This window comes from Octopus bimaculoides, chromosome 12, assembly GCF_046866305.1.
Source record: "Octopus bimaculoides isolate indiv1 chromosome 12, ASM4686630v1, whole genome shotgun sequence".
NCBI classification, from domain to species: Eukaryota; Metazoa; Mollusca; class Cephalopoda; order Octopoda; family Octopodidae; genus Octopus; species Octopus bimaculoides.
In genome coordinates this window covers 54898687-54922043 of record NC_142939.1, presented here as the reverse complement: position 1 = coordinate 54922043, position 23357 = coordinate 54898687, and the positions used below count along the sequence as shown (strand labels likewise).

General features: G+C 34.3%; 1 protein-coding gene across 3 annotated transcripts in view; it reads right to left on the bottom strand.

Moving 5' to 3' along the window:
* The window catches only part of LOC128249177 (lachesin-like), an 822107-nt gene that overhangs the window by 321976 nt on the left and 476774 nt on the right, over nucleotides 1-23357 (bottom strand). For 2 of the 3 annotated variants that reach the window (XM_089361058.1, XM_089361059.1), the window contains exon 2: nucleotides 17437-17457. The exons of the other annotated variant lie outside the window; for it this stretch is intronic. In XM_089361058.1, coding sequence (XP_089217184.1) covers nucleotides 17437-17457 — 21 coding nt within the window. The remainder of the gene's footprint in view (nucleotides 1-17436; nucleotides 17458-23357) is intronic. 3 annotated transcript variants of the gene reach the window in all.

Here is a 23357-nt window from a genome sequence, read left to right as displayed (position 1 = left end):
AGCCATCTTACGAATTTCTTGGCAAATTATTTTCTTTAACGGTCATCCTCAGTTTGTTAGAATGTTTGCGATAATGCTATTTGATAAATTATTAATACTGTAACATCATATTCAGTGTTTTCTAATTCTTAAAATCTCTGCTTCTGAATTACTATAATTATTCTTTTATCATTATACTTCTGTTCTACTTTTATTTCGTCTGTGTCTCATTCTTCTTCTCTTATTCGTCATCTTCATTACTAATATTGTTACTGTCACTATTTTGGCATTAGTTTTGAATATCTCTTCAAAACAATTTTACCCAAGGAATAATTTCATAAAACAAAATACTGCAATGCCCTACAACTAGCATGTCTTTCCGGTTAGTAAATCTATTATTTTGTCCTTGGATATCTTTTCCATAACAACCTCTTTTTACACTTATAACCAAAATGCTTAAAATTTCTCCGTGAAACATTAGGTGTAAACACTGAGAAGATTGATGTAAAATGTCTGTAGGCATTAGTCACAGAAATAACATGGTTGTTCGTTACAGCGTGCAGAAAAGAATGCAGAAATAGGAGTAAAAATTGAAGATTAATGTTCTTGCTAAGAAAATTGATTGGATACTATAAAGTTGTTAGTCTAGAAAAGGAATGGATGTTAGATAAATGATGTAAAATATTCTGCACTTCAGTCGACTTACGTTTTCCTTTTCTTTTCACTGTTTTAGTTAGTGTTTCCTCTTTTGACAAAGGTAATATTCATCATCAAAATGCTATTTATGTCATATAAATCGCCTATTTCTTAGTGCATTTGTAATAAATCGTTTCTTTGGTTTGTTTCTTGAGTACTTAACTCAATTCTTTCCGTTTGCTATTTTAACGCAGCGACTTTTGTTTTTCACCCTTCTTGAATTTAGGAAATAGTTGTCATAAATTATTCAAGCGAAAGTGCGCAGATTGTTTGTAATAAACACAGCTGTTCTGTTTAACACTTGAGCCTTGACAAGATAAGTTCTGTTCCATCTGCTTTAAGTATCATTGATCAGATGAGGAGTTAACACCTTCCAAATAAAAGCCATCAAATTCTCGAAATCTTCACTGCTCACAAAAGCATAATATTATAAGTTTATTTTGTTTTAGCATTCCCGTAGTTAATTCAAACACTTTTGATGAAACGTTCATGTTTTACTGATGGATAAAAAAAAAACCCACGAAACAGATGAAGAAAAAGTAATTAAGAATTACTTTTTATTCGTTGTTTATGGGCGACGAGCTGGCAGAAACGTTAGCACGCCGGGCGAAATGCTTTGCAGTATTTTGTCTGTCTTTATGTTCTGAGTTCAAATTCAACCGAGGTTGACTTTACTTTTCGAGGTCGATAAATTATATACCAGTGTCGTACTGGAGGCTATCTAATCGACTGACCCCTGCCCGCTAAATTTTGGCCCTTGTGCCTAGATAGAGAAAAACAATCGTTTGCACTCCGGGAAAAATGCTTTGCGGAATCTCATCGGTCTTTAACTTCTGAGTTTAAACGTCACTGTGACCGGCTTTACCTTTTGTTCTTTCGGAACCGATAAAATAAGTACCAGTTGAGCACCGCGGTCGATATAACCAAGTTACTCAGTCCCAGAAATTACTGGCCTTGTGCCAAAATTTGAAACCAATAATTAGCCTTAAAAGGCGGCAAGCTGGCAAAATCGTTAGTAAACCGGGAAAAATGCTTAGTAGCTTTATGTTCTGCGTTCAAATTCCACCGAGGCCGACTTTGACTTTCCTCCTTTGAGGATCGATAAAATAAATATATTACTATTTGATTACTGGGTCCGATGTAATCGACTCACCACCGCCCTCGGAATTGCGGCTTTTGTGCCTAAATTTGAAACCAAAATTTATTGTAGTCTTTCTTTTTCATTTATATTTGCTATATTCATCCGAAATGTAGACATAGATTGTTTAACAAACATATTAACTCTTCCAAAGATTACTTCAATGAGAGAATATGCTTTCTATTTTACTTAGTGTGAGCTTTTGGTCGTCTGTTGTTGTTCGACAGTTTTTCTGTTAGACTTAAGATAATTTTAAGGAGTTACTAAAACACATGAACTCCAGAACTTATTATCATTCATTTTCCCTTATTGATTTATTGTGTAAAATTTGTTTCAATTATGCTATTATCAACGTGAATTAGGCGCACATAAAATAGACGCCATACACGCTGCATTATTTATTTCGCACAGCTGCAATTTACCATCATAGAAACTGCTTTTCTTATATTAATATCTTATTATGTCTATATTTTTACTGAAGGAATAATTTATGGAGCCAAGATATGTATGACAGCGATCAGATGCGTGCGTGTATCGCGTATTCTAAAATAGAATCGGACTGACCAGCATTTTTCGAGGGAAAGCAGGATTGCTCTCACCCTTTTTTTTTTGTTATTTGGTGGGTGAGGTTGGAGATTTCCGACATGTGTAATTCTGCTGTATAATAAGTTTATGTACAACAATGAGGTAGCTTTGAATCTTTACGGTATAGTTAAATAAATTTTTCTCATTTCTTTCCGCCTCGAGTTCGAACTAATTCTAAAACTGGTTAATATGGGTATAGGGGCTGTTTTACTTAAATGATTAAATTCGTTTCGCATCTACTTGGCCCTTTGTTCGATCCCACTGTGAAGCATCGTGCATGATCAAGCACTCGTATTCTTGTGCATTAGAAAAGATGGAATTGGATGGTCACAACGAGAATGGCTTCGATTATATGTCTGCGCGTTTGGTATGGTTAATGGTTAAACAACAGCTGCATTATAAATATTTCCCACTCTCATATCACATGAATTTCTACTGGGTAATTTATTACATTTAAATTTCAGCACACTTAAATTTCTATCTTACAATTAACGAAATTAGCATAGAAAAACGGTTTCATATGTTTTTTATAATTAAAATCTAACCTGTTAATATATGAATTAAAAAAAAGTTAATTGAATAATTGTAAACCTACTTTTCGGTCACAATGTATATGTATGTATATGTATGTATTTATGTGCCTGTGTTGTTTGTCCACCTACCATCGCTTGTTAACCCATGTTGTGTTTACCTTCCCGTAAATTAGTGGTTCGACAAAATGGACCAATAGAATAAATACTAGGCTTGCAAAACATAACTCCTCGGGTCACTTTGTTCGACTAAAGGCGATGGTCCAGCATGGCGGCTCTCAAATGACTGAAACAAGTACTAAAATAAAATAACATATATACATATATATATATATATATATATATATATATATATATATATATATATATATATATATATGCTGCGACCCACTTCGGTCGTGACCGACCATAGGAGTGCACCTAGAAAGTAAACCCCAGGTACTAGTCCCCTTTCCACGCCACTAGTATTGTGCGAGGGAAAGGGAAAGCCGGATACAGCTTGGCACCTGTGACGTCGCAAGTCATTTCTACAGCTGAGCGAATTGGAGCAACGTGAAATAAGGTGTCTTACTCAAGAAGACAACACGCAGCCCGGTCCGGGATTTGAACTCACAACCTCACGATCGACGCTCTAACCACTGAGTCATATATATATATATATATATATATATATATATATATATATATATATATATATATATATATATATATATATATATATGTGTGTGTGTGTGTGTGTGTGTGTGTGTGTGTGTGTGTGTGTGTGTGTGTGTGTATGTATGTATGAATGTACATTCGTATGTTTGCATGTAATGCTAAACCGGCATATATGCAGAACAGAATTATTGCCATGTATATGACGGGATAAATACTTATGTTCTAGTGGCAAGTGTTAGTAGCACTAAAAGCTTAATTAAGGCGATTTCAATAAATTAACAATTAATTTCTCGATTTAATTTGCATATTTAACGAAAGGCCAGTCTGGTTTTGTCTGCAAGCAAGGAACATTTCTAATTGTGCTGTTCTGTTTAATTAGTAATTTGCATAATCTAAACGAAAAAAAGATTTAAATGAAATAACTCAGACAGGCCAATGGTGTGAGACATTTTCATATCATAGTATTTCTGTGCAAACTAGAATCAGCTGGTTGCAAGTGTTCGCTGAACGGTTTTTATTTCAGAGATTTTCATCTCTTAGATGGACTGCCTCCATTGCGGCTAATTAGCACCATCATCACTTGACCACACTGGATGATCGTTTACTCAACGGAGTTCTTCCGCCTATTGACAGATCTTGTTTTGCATCAAGCAGTGTGTCCAAAAAATGGCCCTTCTTACCAAGCATGCTCCATACGGTTGCCCGTTTAATTGCCGACGACTCGCCCACGCAAATGGTTGCATTGGATTACTTGTCACCAGTAACATTACACGGACCTGGCGTGCACACACACGTACATGTATATGTGTGTGCGTGTGTGGTTGTGATCGTCGTCGTCGTTGTTGTTGTTTTTGTTGCTGTTTTGCGCGCGCGCGCGCGCGTGTGTGTGTGTGTGTGTGGCGGGGTGAAATCCTTTTATGAATGCCCAGATGTCTGTTTTAGGATAGATGGTGCTATGTCGAAACAGTTCTTTTTCATAATTTTTTTATGAACTGGATTGACATGCTCTGCCAGTGTAAAAGAGCTTCCACAAGCGGTCGGCTGATATTTGCAGACGTCAAGGTGTTATTTGATCCATCTGAAAGTGACTCCAGCATGCACTGAGTGGGCTCAGTGTGCAGTGCTGTAAATCAAGGATGAGAATTAGTGTTACGATGACTGACACATTCGTGCTCTCAACAAATACGTCCTACTACACACTGCATGTTAGTGCAACATCACTGAATGGGGTGGAGAATTTTAAGTATCTCGGAGTCGTATTCATGAGTAATGGAAGGCAGGATACTACATTAAAGGCTAGAATTGTAATTGCTGGCACAGTAATATGCCAGTTCCAGGATTCGATCTTTACGTTTCTGGTAGGACCATACGGAGGAGCTCCTTCTGGGCTCTACTACCGCGAGACTTCCAGGGATAGTGGGTGACGAAGATGGATGGATTGGTATATATATATATATATATATATATATATATATATATATATATATATGTGTGTGTGTGTGTGTGTGTGTGTGTGTGTGTGTGTGTGTGTGTGTGTGTAACAATTAGAAAATGGAGGATAATATGCTGAACCCAACTACTTGCAGACGGTGTATCCCGTTGAATTCATTAATTTAATTCATAGAAAAAGTGACAAAAAGGAAGGAAAAAAAAAGAAAGAACCAAATCACAGGTGTCCATGGCAGACTATGCTATTTTGCCAACATGGTTTACATATAGAAGTACAAAGTACATAAGGAATTAGAGGATGAACAGAAGTTTAATCTTACAGCTGTTTCGGCCTAGTTTTAGCAAGCCCCATTCTATCCGAATATTCCTTTCCGGAGTGATTATCGGATATATATATATATATATATATATATATATATATATATATATATATATATATATATATATATATATATATATATATATGTATATATATATATAGCGCTAAGCAGTGTTGAGAGGCATCTCCTACTGAAGGAGGCTAAAGATCTAGACACGTGTCTAGGAATACGCTAGTATAAACAGAAAATGTCGAAAACTGCAATATGAAATGGTTAAGATGAATGAAGAGAACTGCGGTAAAGGGATTATCACTACTTTACAAACATGTATATGTATATATATATATATATATATATATATATATATATATATATATATATATATATATATATATACTCTCCATTATTATTTAAAAACACTGGTGATGGCTTAGCACTGATACACTAACATGGAAATGTAAAATATATCACGTATTAAATCACGAACATAAAAGCCAGATGTAGATCGTGCTTAATCAATAAAAGGCTCAAATTGCATTTTATATGCTGATATAAAGGAATATGTTTAGTGGTAAAATGCATAGAAAATCTAAGAAAATAGTGAAGCTTACTTCTGTTCGAAATTAAATTTGGGAACTGGGGAAAATCATATATTGATGTTCTTTTTATTAACTATACAATTTATACACTGAAATTATTCAGAAATATGTACTTTTCTCTATACCATATACTCTTCTACACTACATATACACAAAGAGTCCTTCCCGAGCCTTAAGATCATAAGACCTATATCCTGGATTCTGTGGTATATATACATTTCTATGCGGGAAGCCGGTGCGTGGCAGGATGTATAAGCACAAACACGCATATATATGTATCTATCTCTCTATCTCTCTATCTATCAATCTCTATATATATATATATACACGGTCACACACAGTTACTTGCATACACAGATATAGAGTGTGTATCTCTCTCTCTCTCTCTCTCTCTCTCTCTCTCTCTCTCTCTCTATATATATATATATATATATATATATATATATATATATATATGTGTGTGTGTATATATATGTGTGTGTGTGTGTGTATGTATATGTGAATATATCTGTGTTGATGTATTTATTACTGCAAACTTTGGCAGTCTACTCAGAGTTTCACGCTGGGCTCGGCTGTTCACGACCTGTCTATTCTCTCTATGCAGCGTATTGAGTTCTGTCTATGATAGCTCTTAATTTGCGTAACATATATTTTTAATATATCTCACAGCCCTTACATTGCGATGCAGACATCGCACCGCAGGTGCGTACATATGTTTACATCGGGAAAGCGTAGAAGCTTCGAGAATGTGAAATAAATCTTTTGAAAGATGAGTTTCAAAGCTAATACGGTTATAAAAAAATGTAAAACATTTCGAGCTTTTTTCTACGTAAAAGTTTTTTGAACATTTATATTTGCGTGTGAGTGTGTATGTGTGTGTATGTGTGTGCGTGTATGTGTGTGTACGTGTTTGTGTGTGTGTGTGTGTGTGTGTGTGTGTGTGTGTGTGTGTTCTGTTAAGAGCGTAATAAAGTCCTGTATGAAGCACATCCACCTTCAGATTTCACAGGTGTTGTGAAGTAGCAGTATCATACACATGGCCAGGTTTGCGTTGGGGCTTCTGTAGTGTGCGAATGGATAATTGAATATGTTGGTGTCAACAAATAGTACAGCTGGACATTTATTTGTAAAACGGTTACAAAACCAAATTCGTGCAAGCCTGGAGAGCTATGTAGCGTGAAAACAGTTGTAGTGATTACTTATAAATGTCCTACATATATATATATGTATGTATGTGTGTATAGATGTACGCATATCCCAGCACAGACAAGTTCGCACATATTTAGCGCAGGCGCAATAAACTATTGAATGAATGTTAGTTAAATATTAAAGAATTTAGTATCCGGCGATGACGATTTTAGCAGTTCCAGCATTATTCCCTTCGTCCTTTAATGCCGACTGTAAAACTGAAAAGATTGTTCTATTGTTCTAAATTCATTAAAAAGTTGACGAAGAAGGCTTTGCATTGCTAAAATACATAGTAATGTTTTTGGTCTTTATAATCCATGACGACTATTAAGGAAGAATAAATATTGAATCAAAATGATTATACTCATAGCCGGGTCTTTAATTTTTTTAAAAGTAAGCTGTTTAAATAATTTCCGTACATCTAATAGTATATATATATATATATGTAAGACTTGCACCACCTATATAAACATTGTTGATTTCTGTGCCAAATTTATAGAAAATTATTATAGATAGGATTTCTGTGTCCTTCTATGGAAAACACCACATTTATGTCATTAAATTCATGTTTCATAAAATACATAAAATTGATTTATGTTTAATAAAATATCGGAAAATTTATTGATTTCTAATTTAGCTAATTCGACTGTTACCAGCTTTTCTTTCTGTTGCTATTGGGTGGCTGACAAATTCGATAGATTAACGGACGAATTGTGGTGCTTTGTCACTTTTCACTTTGACTTCGAATCCTAACGAGAATAACATTGCCTTTTATGTTTGCAAGGTCGCTAATATGAATGTCATGTAGCGAGGTCGATAATATACGATTGTACCTTCTTCGAGAATAAGTGGCATCATTATATATTAGAAATATAGCGGCGAACTGGCAGAATCGTTAGCACGCCGGGCAAAAGCTTTAAGGCTTTGTTTTTTGTCCGTCATATGTTTATGAGTTCAAATTCCGCCGAATTTGTTTTTGCCTTTCATCCTTTCAGGTTCAATAAAATAAGTCTCATTCTATAGCCCCTTCCCATAAACGTCAGGCCTTGTGCCTATATAGAAGGATTATTATATGTTAGAAAGTAATATAGATATATAGTATTCCCGGTTATTTTCAACAAATCTATAGCAACTTTTCCGTCACCACCATTTCTATCATTATATTTTTATACAACTTTGGTCTTTCTTAGTGAAGGATTTTGGTTGTACTACATAAGCAGGATTATAGTAATGTTGTTCATCTGTTTTGTTTGTTTCTGTTGTAGAATCTATGCTATGTGAATTTTATCCTTTGTATGATGTTTGTTTAAAATTTGTTGTGTCACTAGGAATATATTTTATAATGTCCCTTTGGCGGTTGTTCTGTATGTGAGAACTATTGGAGAATTTGAATTAGTTGTGTTTTGAGCCATGTTTTGAGTCAATGATCATCGCGATATAAGCCGCTTTAAGGGAAAAGAGAGAGCTTCGATGTGATTGGCAGAAGAGAATATTACATTGATCGAAAATTTGACCCGAGAAAGCTTTGCTTTGATGCGTTCACAGTCGGGATAGGCATGTCCCAAATGATGATAGCCGGATTGTTGTCATAAGCTAAATTTGATACATTGTGTTACCACATTTTTTCCTGTTTTAAATTGATGTTCTTTAACGTATTTTAATGCCTTTTATTACACCAAAAATGTCAACAATTAATTGTTTTGCAGATGTACAGTAACCAATATACTACAATCTTTATTACCGAGCCCTCTGTATGCCCTCTGAGACACTTTCATATGATCACTCGACTTAGAAAAAGACGGTGGATATTACGTTCCTGGGTTCCAACCACATAAGAGTTAAAAGAGGATGGCCACGGGTAAAAACTCCCTGGTCATAGATTTACTCGATCATGGCTAACTTTGAGCAAAAATATATTAGCGTGAACATCTTTTCCAAGTATTGCAGAGTCCTCTCTCGATCCATTATACTATTATTTCAAACGTTTATGCTTCTCAAAAGCAGACAATTGCTTACAAATGCAGCCTGGTACCACACGATTAACCCATCGTTTTTATTCAGTGCGCTAATAATGTTACTCCTATCCCTCCAGTCACCGACTATCCACCTACAGAATTATTTCTTTCGAGAATGTTAACCACCTTGTAATCACTTCACGTTCACATTATTTTCAGCGGTTGCCGTCTTACAGATGTTGAAACAGAATATTAACCTTTCCAGTTTCTATGAGCCTGCAAAAGTCATGCATCATACCTTTCCTCATGACTACACTATAATAAAATCTGTGTACATTCTATGCATGAGCATATTAAATATTAGATATATATTTAGATTGTCTTATTAAAAATGAATTAATATAACGTATGCCTAATTTAATATCATTATTGCTATCACCAACACTAACACCAACACCATCATCATCAACTTCATCGTCGTGTGGAACGGAACATTACATGATATCGCATGTCTACATGTCCGTGCGTTAAATGCTTCAGTTCAGCTATATATTTCGGTGTGTATAATAAATGCAATTTAATATTTGCTTCATATATGCTTAATTTAATAGAAATCCGTGTTCAAATGTATTTTTCATGTGTATTCGGATATTCTTGAGAAATTTCATTAGATCACATTCTTGAATACACTACTGCTTTTTTTTTTGCTTTTTTAATTTGCGCAAGAGATCAGAAAATATTCAGATATTTACGTAAGCTGACACTGAAATATTAAATAAAGACACGATTTCAGATTCCATCTTTGCGTGTAAGGTAGGAGAAATTGTAGGAAGTCATGCAAGAGAGTACAGTATATAAGTAATGAGTCGAGAGCGCATTGCCTAGTGATTAGAGTGTTACTCGCCAGATCGTGGTTTCAATTCCTAGACCAGGTGATGCGTCGTCTTCTTAAACAAAACACTTCCTTTCACGTTGCTCTGCGATCATTTCAAGAACCGACGTGTGGTACACTGTTCACCTATACAGCCAATATCGATTTGATGGAAGAAATTCGCCAATGTACAGTACATAGATTTGATCACTATAAGCGAATCATTTGATGGAAGAAGTTCGCCAATGTACAGTACATAGATTTGATCACTATAAGCGAATCATTTGTGCAAGTTGTTCAGCAAGAAATTGCAGAACGGTCTTTCTCGGACTACAAGATACTACCATATATATATAAGCAAATGTATTTACATTCTGATTTCAAATCCAGTCACATAGACCGACACCTCTCTTATTCCTCCCCTCAGACAGTGAATATGAGGAATCAGTACGACAGAAATAAAGTTTTATTCTATAAGTGACATTAATTTGTTGGGTCAAACCTCGTCAGTGTCAGCTTTGATTTTCATACCTACTGGGTCGAAAACAAGCGCAAGTACTGGGCCGATATAATCGATTGCACACATTTAACAGGAAAACCATCATATTGCGTTTACATATGATTTTACTGCATAACTCAAAGCTGCATTTTATGTTTGGATAGGTGGGGTGTTTTGCCTTGTTTCGTGTTTCGTTGTGTTTAATTATCATATATTAAAAATACACTAGTTAAGCTGTATATAATGTCTAGCAGTTCTAGAATCTGCATGTTACGTATAAGTGCAACATCTAGAATTTAGGCTATGTCTGTGTCTGTAACATTGGTGTTAATCATTTCAAAATATCTGTTATTACACGTATTGATTATGCTTACAATATTTCAAGTATTTCATAATTTGGTATCTCAGTTTTTATTTGTTCAATTTTGAATTAAATTATCAATTTGTTTTAGAGATACACTATATTTCAACGAAACTCATACAAAAGTTGGGAGACATATTCTGTCCTGTGGTTAATTGGCAAAAGCATCCAGTAGATTTTCTTTAGCTTCAATGCCTCAATAAATTCGCATATCCTAGAGCTTACTTACTTTCTCATTCTCTACGATTGTGTGAAGCTTAAGTTAATATAATGTATTTGCAGTAAGTATTTCTTCATGACGTCATTAATTGTCAATTTGATCATCGTTTGAAAGGAATTAAAGGATGTACATGCGTACTTACGTATGTTCAAACATACTACTTTGTTATCAAAAGAGATTATTTAATAAAACTATAGCGTATTATTTTTAATGTACTTCTCCCGTAGGCGTCTCGAGTTTCATGCATATGCTATCTTTAAGCGTGCTTTTGCTTGTTATCTGTCAAAGACAATACAATTTACTGTTTCCATAATCTTCAGTAATATTTGTATGCTGCTTCATATATGTTTAGTAGTTTCCATTGGGATGGATTTTTTGCTACAAATAAAAATACTTCGGTGCAGCTTTCAAAACATTCGCTTTATAGCCATGATTTCAGTTTTCGTTATGTATTTTAGCATTGATTAATTTTACCACATATTATCTACAAAGGTATTTTGTGGTATCGCCTTAGCATGACATTTGCAGTCCTGTTTTCAGGTTAGATATTTCTTATTATTGATATAAATGTTATCATAACGTTTTCATCAATTTTGTGAGAGCGTCTTCTATGACAGTAGTACAATTCTCTGTTCCTGCGGTGTATGTGCAATATTTCATTTAGGGATACAGAATTATGTTATTATGCAGCATGAAGTTTGCTTTGATGTGCCAGAAAAGAATATTTATTTTTCAAATAGTGTGGAAATCACGTGTTGTCTTATGTTACTTGGTGGTAATTCTATAGAATATGCTTGGAGGTAGTTGTGGCATTTTATGCGTTTGTGATTGCACAGGAGGATTTAATAGGATATATTGTAATAATAATAATAATGATAATGATAATGATAATAATAATAATAATAATAATAATAATAATAATAATAATAATAATAATAATACGAAAACACATATCACAAACGAAGCAAAACCAAAACTTTTTTTCTTTCTTCTTTGTTTATTTTCATTTTGTGAACAAATACAGACAGTGAACCATTCATAAGTTTAAAACGCCACACACACACAAAAAATACACTATGCCTGGAGATAAATCTATCAACAAAAAAAATACAGATGAATACCGATCTGCTAGCCTTAAAAAACTACGCTACGAGCAATGTTTACATGCTGAGAACTCGGTGACGGTGTTGTCTCAAAAAACTGACCCTAAACAGACAAATCCGTCCCCGAATGTCAACGCCAAAGCTCGTCATGCCTCAATGATAACAAGGCAGATCACAAACCAGAGGGGTTATCGACCGAATCACAAAGGGCCACTCACTCGAAATAGATCTGCTAGCCTTAAGAAGCTACGTCACGAAAGCTCGGAGACGGTGTTGTCTCAAAAAACTTACCCTAAACAGACAGATCCGTCCCCTAGCGTCAACGTCGAAGCTTGTTATGCCTCACTGGTAATAAAACAAAATATAAACCGCAATGGTCATAGACCGGATTATAAAGGACCACTTACTCGGATAATGAACCAGATCCGAGACGAGAAATCTGCTACTGGTTCAAATCTTCCCGACACACAGGAGCTGGAAGTACCCCACAACCGGAATATTCCAACAGATGGCCATCCATGCTCGTCATCAAATAACCAAAAGAAAAAGAATGAAAAATGGTCTAGGGAAGATAATAAAGAAGTTCTTAGAGCCTTCTACCGTGCCATATATTTCCCTACAGATAAATCTAATACTGTACAAACCTACTTAAACTGGAGACAGAAACACCTTGCAGTAAGACCCTACATAGACAGTAATAAACTTGCCAACGTCAGAAGAAACATTATAAAAAAAAAATTACTAACTGAAGTAGAGATTGACCAAATTAAGCAAGCAGTAAAGGATAAAAAGAATGAAACTGCAGCTAAAGAAGATACTACAGAGGAAATAATTATAAACCAGCCCAAGGCTGATGAAAATACAGTAATAATTGAAAGAGTTAAGGTAACTGATAGGCAAAATAAAATACTCTCTGAACCAACCATAAACACTAAGGCAGGTGAAAATCAAATAGATGAAGGAAGTCATACAGAAATCGACGCAACAGAACTACATGATCTAAAAAATCAAATCATGATTGAATGGCTGAAAATTAAAGAAACTAGTATGAATGAACGCGACACTCTCCCCAAAATTCGCAATTCTAACCAAAACCTGAAAATAATTGGTAAAATCCGCCTTGCACTTAAGGATATAATTTCAGCTAATGATGTTGATATTACAGATCTCAACCACCTGTACTATGCATCCGCAAGAATCTCAACGATTCTATGTGGTGAAAAGATTAGAAAAAGACAACACTCCCACAAAAAGCCTTCTTGGCAAGAACGCATTCAACACCAAATTAAGCTGCTTAGATCTGACATAGAATGTTTGAAAAACCTTAAATTTGACAAGAGTATCAAACCTACAAAGACCCAAAAACTAAAGAAAAAATATAACATGAAAACCATAGTTGACATTGATGCCACCATAGAAACCATCAAGCAAAAGGTATGTGCTAAAGCTGCCCGCATAGCAAGGTATGAAAAGCGTGTTAAATTCTTCCGAGATAATAACATGTTCAAAAATAACCCCAAAAATTTCTACAGGAAGATAGGGAAAACACCAGTAACAATAAAGTCTGTCCCATCAAAAGAAGAAGTGCAAGAATTTTGGAATAAAATCTGGGCAGAAGATAAAACACACAATGAAAAGGCCCCTTGGATTGATAGAATAGCTACAGACCTAGACTCCTTAGAGGAGCAAAAGTGGGAGGGGGTCAGGGTAGAAGATATAAGATCTGCTCTCAGGAGGTCAAGCAAATGGAAGTCTCCAGGAAAGGATAAAATTCCTAACTTCTGGTTGAATGCCTTCCCAGAAAGCCATGAACTGCTAACAAAACTTTACAACGATGTTTTGCAAAATCTTAGTTTGATGCCCTCTTGGCTAGTTAATGGTTTAACATTCCTGCTTCCAAAAAATGAGGAAACAAACGAACCAAAAAATTATCGCCCCATAACCTGCTTAACAACAATGTATAAGACGCTAACATCTGTCCTAACCGAGTACACCTATAGTTTTTTAATAGAAAGTAGCATATTCCCTAATGAGCAAAAGGGATGTAAACGTGGATCTTATGGTTGTAAAGATCAGCTACTCATCAATAAGATGATCTTAGAAGATTGTCACAAGCGACACAAAAACTTGTCAATAGCCTGGATAGACTATAAAAAGGCCTTTGATAGCCTACCACATAGCTGGATTAGGAAATGTCTGGAAATGTATAAAATAGCTCCTACTCTGCGAAACTTTTTATCTGTAAGTATGAGATCATGGAGAACCACACTGATGTTGAACAATGACAATGAATCTCTAAATGCTGGAGATGTAAGAATTTCATGTGGCATTTTCCAGGGTGACTCACTATCACCACTCCTCTTCTGTCTAGCCCTAATACCGCTCTCAAAATTGCTCAATGATGCACAGTATGGTTATAAAATATTTGATAAAAATATAAATCATCTCATTTACATGGATGATTTAAAGCTCTTTGCAAAAAATGACCAACAACTCAAAGGCCTACTAGCGATTGTTAAACAATTCAGTGATGACATCAGGATGCAATTTGGCCTTGATAAATGTGCAAAAGCTATCTTTATCAAAGGAAAAATGACAAATACATCTAATGTGAACCTTGACCAGCAAAATGTCATAAAAGAGTTAGAACCAGCGGAGAGCTACAAATACCTAGGGGTAATTGAAGGGGACAATATCAAGCACTCAGTGATGAGGGAAAGGATCAGAAGAGAATGTTATCGCAGGGTGAGAGCAATACTGAAGACAGAGCTGAACGCGAGAAACAGGATCGAAGCGATCAATGCTCTAGCCATACCAGTCGTGACTTACAGTTTCAACATCGTTAACTGGTCAATTACTGAAATATGTAATGTTGACAGAAAAATACGAAAACTGTTGACAATGCATAGAATGCACCACCCTAAGGCAGATATAGAACGTCTTTATCTGCCAAGAAAAGAGGGAGGTCGAGGACTACTACAGCTGGCATTATCAATGAAGGTAGCCACAATTGGCCTAGACACCTATATGAAAAACTCTGAGGACTGGATGCTAAAACTTGTCTTAAAATATGAAAGCAAGAAAGCATCTTACTCAGTAACAAAACAGGCAAAGGAATATCTAAGTGAATTCCAATTGCAACAAATTCAAGAATTAGACGAACTAGAAACACCTACAGAAAAAGCTAAGCGCTTGAAAACCCGTGCTAAAATTGCTGCCTTAGCTATTATGACTGAAAAATGGCATGGAAAACCTCTCAATGGCAAATACCCAAAGAGAGCGAATAATGCAGATATTGACAAAGCCCTTACCCACCAATGGTTAATGGCCTCTGGATTGAAATCAGAAACAGAGGGGTTTATCATAGCAGCCCAAGATCAATGCCTACCTACAAAGAACTACCAGGCCAACATATTAAAGAACGGCAGCTCCCCATTATGTCGTATATGCCAACAACAAAATGAGACCATCGATCATGTTGTCTCCATGTGCAGTCTGCTTGCGCCTACAGAGTATCTCAACAGGCATGATAGAGCTGCACAATATATTCACTGGGTAATATGCAAAAACCTGGACTTGCCCCATGATAAAAACTGGTGGGAACACAAACCACCCCCAGTACTTGAAAATGATCACATTGCACTCCTCTGGAACTTCACCATTCAAACTGACAGAAAGATAGACGCAAATAGGCCAGACATCATACTGAAAGACTTCAGACAAAAATCATGCCTCCTCATTGATATGACTGTCCCAATTGATATAAACGTATCTGTCAAGACCTACCAAAAACTGAGCAAATATAAAGATCTTGAAATAGAAATTAGCAAAATGTGGAATCTGAAGACGAAAACAATACCTATTGTCATAGGTGCCCTGGGAATGACAGCGAAACGGGCTGATTACTACCTAGCTCAGATACCAGGAAACCCCAAAATGGCTGAAGTCCAAAAGATAGTGCTCATGGGAACTGCCCATATCCTACGTAAAATACTGTCTATGTGATCTCAAATTTTAAAGCAAACATAATTTTCTTATGGTTTCTTAAACATTCACTTGAACAAAACTGTACAAATCCAAATATATGGTACCCTAGGCATAACACCTACATGAACTTCTAACTTGTTGTCTCTTGAGGTCTCTGGGTGAGACTTGGATCCAACTTGTACAAATGCAAAACAAAAGTCAAACATAAAATAATAATAATAATAATAATATAGTAATAATAATAAAAGTAATAATACTAATTCCAATAATAATGACTACTACTACTACTACTACTGTTGTTCCTATTACTAAGAATGTCGTGAAAGTAGTCATATATGAATATAATCAGAAGCACGAGAGATCTAGGCAGTATATGCACCTAAATAACTGCCATCAATTGTGGCTGTGAGTACAAAAAATCTGGAAAAAAATACATATCATAAATATATCACATACGCCCAGTCAATGCTATCGAAAAGACAGTCGAAATGATATCGAATAAAACAAGTATTAGAATATAGACCACGATCAGAGCACAAACAAAATTTAACTGTGTTGTCAATGTAATATACAAATATCTAAAAACTGTGGGGTTACATTTAAGCAATGATAACTTTGGTAGCAATAGTCAAGCTTAGGTAAACTATATAGAAGAAAATATGAAACACGCTTTAGTTTTTCCGCCCCAAATTATAATTCGTACGATTAATAGATGTATACACATACACACAAACACACAGGCACACTTATATATAATGTATATGAATTACAACATGCAAATTATCAAGTATTTTTATATTTGATATTTTGATATTTTTTCATCTTGCTTTTCGTATATAAGAGTTCTGATATATGCCACAACTTCCTTTGTTTCACATTTGGTGTTATCTCAAGCTATGACTCTACCCAATTTATTGAAACAATAATAACGATAATAATAATAATAATAATAATAATAATAATAATAATAATAATAATAATAATAATAATAATAAAAACAACAACAACAACAACAATAATAATAATGATGATGATGATAATAGTCATTTTATTAATATTTTTGTTGCTGTTGTTATATTATTATATTGTTGTCGTTCATTATTATTATTATTGTTATTATTATTATTGCACAGATCTTTCGCCCATGCATATAAAGAATTGTGAAAATAAAAATAAAGAACACTACATGAAAATATGAAACTATGTCAAGCAAATATAGATATTAAAACATATATCAGTTAATAAATACCGAACAGCGACAGACGAATAGGGACATAAAATATAAAGAATGATAAATACCTGTATCCTCCAAAGAAAGAACTAAAACGCAAGTAAAAATATAGATATATATATATATATTTGTATGCATATGGGTATATATTAAAAAAATGACAGGTTATAGGGAATAATGCTATTTTGAGATAGTACAAGGTTATAAAATAGAGGTAATAATAATAAGAAGCGTGCAAAATATAATGCTTTTCAGCAGTATTATCAAAACTCAATGGTAAAACAATGGAACAGATCATATATGAAGACAAACGTAACAGTAGTAAATGAGTGGTTTATAAAATAAATATAAATGCTGTACAGTATATAATAAAGAACAAAGTAACGTAACAGCAGCTAATCTAGCTTATATTTTGCGAGGACACGAAATGGCGGTATAATATATGCAGTGTATACACACACACACACACACACACACACACACATATATATATATATATATATATATATATATATATATATATATATATATATATATATGTGTGTGTGTGTGTGTGTGTGTGTGTGTGTGTATGTACATACGCGTATTCATACATATACACGTATGTGGGAGCTTTATGTATGTATATCAATGTATGTACATATATACTGATATTGATATATATGTCAGTATAAAGATATGTATATATATATATATATATATATATATATATATATATATATATATATATATATATATATATATATATAAATATACGCGTACACATTCATACATACATATATATATATATATATATATATATATATATATATATATATATGTGTGTGTGTATGTGTGTATATATATACGTGTATATATACACATGCGCATATATATATATATATATGCATATCTATACATACGTATTTATATATACACATATACATATATATATGCGTCTCTCTCTATATATATACATGTATATATATATACACACACATATATATATATATATATATATATATATATATATATATATATAAACGTATGTATGTATTCATATACACGCATATTTGCGCACTTATACACGCACGCACACACACACACACACACGCACACGCACTCAGATATATTAATGTCTTCAACTGACCATTTTGTCCAGTTTTTCGCTACGCATACACACTCACACATGTATGCAATTTTGTACGAATGGCAGGTAATACACGTTATACATTTAGCATATTTTTACACGAGTGCATGCGTGTATATATGCGATTTTTGGGGGCTGTTTGATTGTGAGTGAAAAAATAAATCTGTCAACTCAATCTGAGAAAATCAAGTTGCTTAAATATCCATGAATATTTCTGAAACTTTGCTAGTGAATGAAAGGAATCTCCATCTTGAACTCGAGTGGTGTCTATACTTGATTTCGTATTCGAAAAATTCACAAATACAACATTAATTTCATTATTACTATATGTTGGACGTTTGCTTTGTATTTGTACAAGTAGACTTCAACTCTCACCCAGAGACCTCAGCAGACAACAATTTAGAAATTCAAGTTGGTGATATGACTAAGGTGCCATATAACAAGCTCCTTTGTGTCGGGAAGATTTGAACCAGTACCCGGCCCTTCGTGATACTGGTGACGGCGATGCGGTTTGTATTTTGCATTTTTATCATTGAGGCATGATGAGCTTGGACGTCGACATTAGGGGACGGATCTGTCTATTTAGGGTTAAATTTTTGAGACAACACGCCTTCAAGTTCTCTGAATGAAAGCATTGCTCGTAACATAACTTCTTAAGGCTAACAGATCTGTATTCGTCTGCATTTTTATTTGTTGATAGATCTATCTCCGGGCATAGTTTTTTGTGGTGTTTTTAAACTTATGAACTGTTCACTCTCTAAACTCACATAGCTGTGTAAATTTCACGTAGTTGTGTAAACATTGAGATGTATGTGTAGTCCTATGGGTACTATAATGTATATATGATAATGTAGACATTCGTGAGTATGCTTAATTAATCATTTTGCGTACTTAATCTTTTGTTCAATTTATATTTTATAATTTCTAAGATTTCCGATATTGATTTGGCGTTTCGCATATGTTTCATTGAGATGTGGTGCACGGCAGAAACTGTGCTTTGTATGGCATTGAAATTTCGTTTTTGCGATTATTTTCATTAAAAAGCTGCTTCCTTCAAGTCTTCCACATGTTATTTTATCCTATTCCACCGATATTATTAGATTAGATCTGTTTTTGAATGGAGAGCCCGGTGGAGCACATCCATTTATTATTATTATTATTATTATTATTATTATTATTATTATTATTATTATTATTATTATTGTTGTTGTTGTTATTATTCGCTGGACGAAATGCTTAGCTGTATTTCGCCTGAAGCGAGTTCAAGTTCCTCCGAGGTCGACTTTGCATTTCATCCTTCAGGTGTCGAGAAATTAAATCTCAGTGAAACACTTGTGTCGATGTAATCGACTAGTCCCCTCTCTCCAAATTTCAGACCTCGTGCTTATAGTAGAAAGGATTATTATTATTATTATTATTATTATTATTATTATTATTATTAGTAGTAGTAGTAGTAGTAGTAGTAGCTGCAGCAGCAGCAGCAGCAGCAGCAGTAGCAGCAGCAGTAGTAGTAGTAGTAGTACCAGTACTGACAGGAAGTTTACTCGTAGTTCCTTTTCTGGTTTATCCTCAAAATATTTGCCTTGATCGTGATCAAATATAACCTATTCTCAGGATTTTCAGATGCAATATTCTTTACATACAGACATTCAATGTTTTTAGCATGATAAAACATGATTTGGCTACTCTATTTAGCTCATTGACCGAGTTCATAGAAAGTTCTTTACTGATATTTGTTACAATAACCTAACTGCCTTTGTGGCCGCTCAAATCGATACCACGTGCTAAATATTTTACATGTCAGGAAACAAGAAATTTTACAAAATTGAAATTCATTTCTAATAAAAGTAGTTGTTACAAAAATTTTATTCTAAAACGCATTAATATTTTAACGGCTATTAATAATATTAGCATTAATTTGTATATTAACGCTTATTATTAACAAGCGATGTCCAAAACGATCAAAATAAAAACCAAAATTTTTCAATATTGTAAACATGGATTTTGCTATTGAAAAAAATTGTCACTGAACAATAAAACAGCAAAATATCTCATTTTAGTATCCCTCGTTTTCTTGCCAAGAAGGATTACAGGAATTTTACTGATGCTGTTTAATTATTAATGCCGTTTTATTTTAAAACATGCACTAACACGAGGCTTAATATTCTAAATAACTACGAATATTTTGATCCTGGATTTTCAACCAATGATTATACCACTTAAAATATTTATGACTCAAAAATAACATTTTTCAATACGTTTTCACGATGGTTATCTGAGGTTTTAATTGTTCATACAAATTGGTTGCGTAATTATTCAACGTTAAAATTGTTTCTAAGGCGCTTTATTTTCTTTTACTGATTTGTTTAAAGATACCGTCCACAGCAACGGATTTCAAAATCACCATGAGTCATGATTTCGTAATCCTCTTACCAATATAATATTATAATTATGGGTAATAAATTATTTAATTTAAATATATATATATATATATTGTTTTGAATTATTTTTTAAAGAACAAACGCTGCTGTTTAATCTGTAATGAATACAACGATACTGAATATATTCCTCCCCATCCTCCTCCTCATCATCGTTTAACATCCGTTTTCCATGCTGGTAAGGATTAACCGATCTGACAGGAATTGAACAGCTGAAGGGTCGTTGAGACATCATGTCTTTTTTGGCATGCTTTCTGCGGTTGGATGCCCTTCCTAATGCCGATCACTTTACAGAGTGTACTGGGTGCTTTTACGCAACAGCACGGGGCCGGGGAATTTTTACGTAGAACCAACACCTACAAGCCCGCAAGGTTAGGGATGCTCAGCTAGAGGGGGTTGTATGTAAGGGTAACCGTGCTTGTACTTAGCTTGACGTATCTTTTCAAGTACAGCAAACTGGCAGGAGTCTCACTCCCTTGCCATCACCTCTACGAGTCCTAATGTCTGTAGATCCTTTCTCACCAATTCGTCCCACGTCTTCCTGGGTTTACCCCTACCACACGTTTCCATCTACAATTAGAGATAGACACTTCTTGATGCAAACATCTTCGTCCATATGCATTACATGGCCATACCAGACCATGGTATGTCTGTTGTCACGTATATCCAGGTTTTCTCTCAAACTACTTACGCCGTCATATATGCAAAAGGCAAGAAATCTTCGTTCAATCTTCAATCGTCTATTCAGACATTAATTGGTGGGTGATTAGGGTGTTGCACTCACGATTGTGTGATCGTAGTTTTAATTCCAAGAAGGGTTGGTGCAGTGTGTTCTTGGGCAACACATTTAATCTCACGTTGTCCTGCGACACTTGACACGTGGCACACCGTGCACCTGTTCAGGCAAGTCGATTTGATGGAGGGAATGAGTTATCGTACAGCACATGTAGTTGATCACTATAAAAATCATTTGTATTGGTCGTTCAGAAAAATCTGAACTCTGGCACATCCTCTTCGACGGGACAGTCCAACCTTTTTCACACATGCGATGTCATAAATAAATGAATATTGGCGGTAGAATTACATATTTACTTTTATAAATAAAATCTATACCTATTTTTGCAAATGTGAAGAAGCATATTTAGATTATATAGAATTTGTCGGTGACCTTAGTAGGATTATAGATTGCAATCATCAGTTAATAGGCCTTCGAATCTCCCTTTTAATGTTGTCCCTTTTATTGTACATACATGATGTTTTTATAGAACTGTTAATAGTTTACATACATATTGTTGATAGAGTATTAAAAAGGATTTTTTTATTATTATCTTGTTCACTGCTCTGATGTATTGTATTTCATTCAAATATTGATATTAGTTTATTCATGATGCTGAAATAAATATTGCCAATCTTTGTAGAAATACTTATTTCGCCAGTAACAAAACTCAATGGGTTCAAAATGCTGATAAATCGTTCTCTTTCCCTTTCCCTGCAAAATATAAGCATTGTAATGTGACAGAAAGACTTGTGTTTGGATTGGATCGGATGTAGTTCAGACTAGTTTCTAGCGATAATATGTGTCAATTATTTCTTAGCTGACACATCTAACTTTCGAAACTTATATTTCTAAGCTAATTATATATTCACATTCTTTGACGGCTTTCACGAAATGTGAGATTATGTATTTGGATAGCTAATGCAACAAAAACAACTACTACTACAACAGTCGGATATTTAAAATACATACCCTATGATATAATGTCTTCTTTTATGACAAACGCTTTTTGTGTAATATTTAGATATATAAAAGAAAACAAAGAGCACAGATATTATACATGAAGATTCGTTGTCTAATCGTACGTCAATGACGCCCGTGTTTAATAATATGAGCAATTTAAATGAAAAGGAACATGAATAGAGAAAAGTATATCCTATCAATACCTTGCGTTATTCTATAAAGATGCAACAATGCACCTTTCACGATTTAATCAATAACGGTCCACATATTGGTATTAAATCTCAAATGTTCTTTCGTTACAGTAGCTTCAGAAAGATGCGATATGCATATCATATTATATATACGTATATAAATGCATTAACGAATAGCAATAAACAGCGTCCTTCCTCGTTGAGTAGAGATTACAACTGTATTGAAAATATTACCGATTCTTCCTCATTCTAACATCCTTCTAAGAACAATTCCTTTTGCTGAAGACGTATCGATGAATTCAAAATCAATTGCGAATGTAAGCAAATTAAAGGAACAACGCTATTGATTAATGTGTGATGAGATAAGGGTGGAGAAAGAGGGAGCAAAAATACATAAATTAGGCATTTGCAAGTGTTTGCGTAGGAGACATCTTGGGCTTATTGGAAAATTAAATGGTGGTGGAGCAGAAATGCATTATCAGAGAAATGTTAG